Source organism: Galeopterus variegatus, unplaced genomic scaffold, assembly GCF_000696425.1.
Source record: "Galeopterus variegatus unplaced genomic scaffold, G_variegatus-3.0.2 Scaffold112123, whole genome shotgun sequence".
In the NCBI taxonomy this organism is placed as follows: Eukaryota; Metazoa; Chordata; class Mammalia; order Dermoptera; family Cynocephalidae; genus Galeopterus; species Galeopterus variegatus.
The window spans coordinates 1-727 of NW_007838234.1; the positions used below are offsets into that span (position 1 = coordinate 1).

At 65.5% G+C, this 727-nt stretch overlaps 1 protein-coding gene across 1 annotated transcript; it reads left to right on the forward strand.

Moving 5' to 3' along the window:
- Positions 1-212: 212 nt before the first annotated feature.
- On the forward strand, positions 213-721 carry GPR88 (G protein-coupled receptor 88; the record flags this gene model as incomplete). The annotated part of the gene is made up of 1 exon (XM_008565654.1): positions 213-721. A coding segment is annotated over exon 1 (375 nt), but the record flags the coding sequence as incomplete, so codon positions are not given.
- Between the last annotated feature and the right edge of the window lie 6 nt (positions 722-727).

Genomic DNA, 727 nt, shown 5'->3' on the forward strand with positions numbered 1-727 from the left:
GTGTGTGTGTGTGTGCGCGCGCGCGCGCGCGCGTTTGGGGGGAGAAGAGGAATCTGTTCTTGGTATTGCTCTGTCCTAGGGCTTCCCCGGTGCCTGCTGAATGCAAAAAGGCCTTTCCCCTGGCACTGAAGACATTTCCGAGGCAGGCACCTGTCATCTGCCACCCCCATTCTTCTCGAGCTCCCTTTCTCCCCCTCCCTCAGCCCATTATTCTGCTTCAGCCTTTTGTGTCGGTAGCAGAAGGCTGAAAGGGTGTCTTTGCCCTTCTGGCAGGCAGGCAGGTGTCAGGATGGGCCGCGCTGCGAGGAGCCGACGCTAGCGAGCGAGGTGTGAAGAGCTGTCCAGGATGACCAACTCCTCCTCCACGTCCACCTCCTCCACCACTGGGGGATCGCTGCTGCTGCTCTGCGAGGAAGAGGAGTCGTGGGCGGGCCGGCGCATCCCCGTGTCCCTCCTGTACTCGGGCCTGGCCATCGGGGGCACGCTGGCCAACGGCATGGTCATCTATCTCGTGTCCTCCTTCAGAAAGCTGCAGACCACCAGCAACGCCTTCATCGTGAACGGCTGCGCGGCCGACCTCAGCGTCTGCGCCCTCTGGATGCCGCAGGAGGCTGTGCTCGGGCTGCTGCCCGCCGGCTCTGCGGAGCCCCCCGGGGACTGGGACGGCGCCGGGGGCAGCTACCGCCTGCTGCGGGGGGCGCTGCTGGGCCTCGGGCTCACCGTGTCC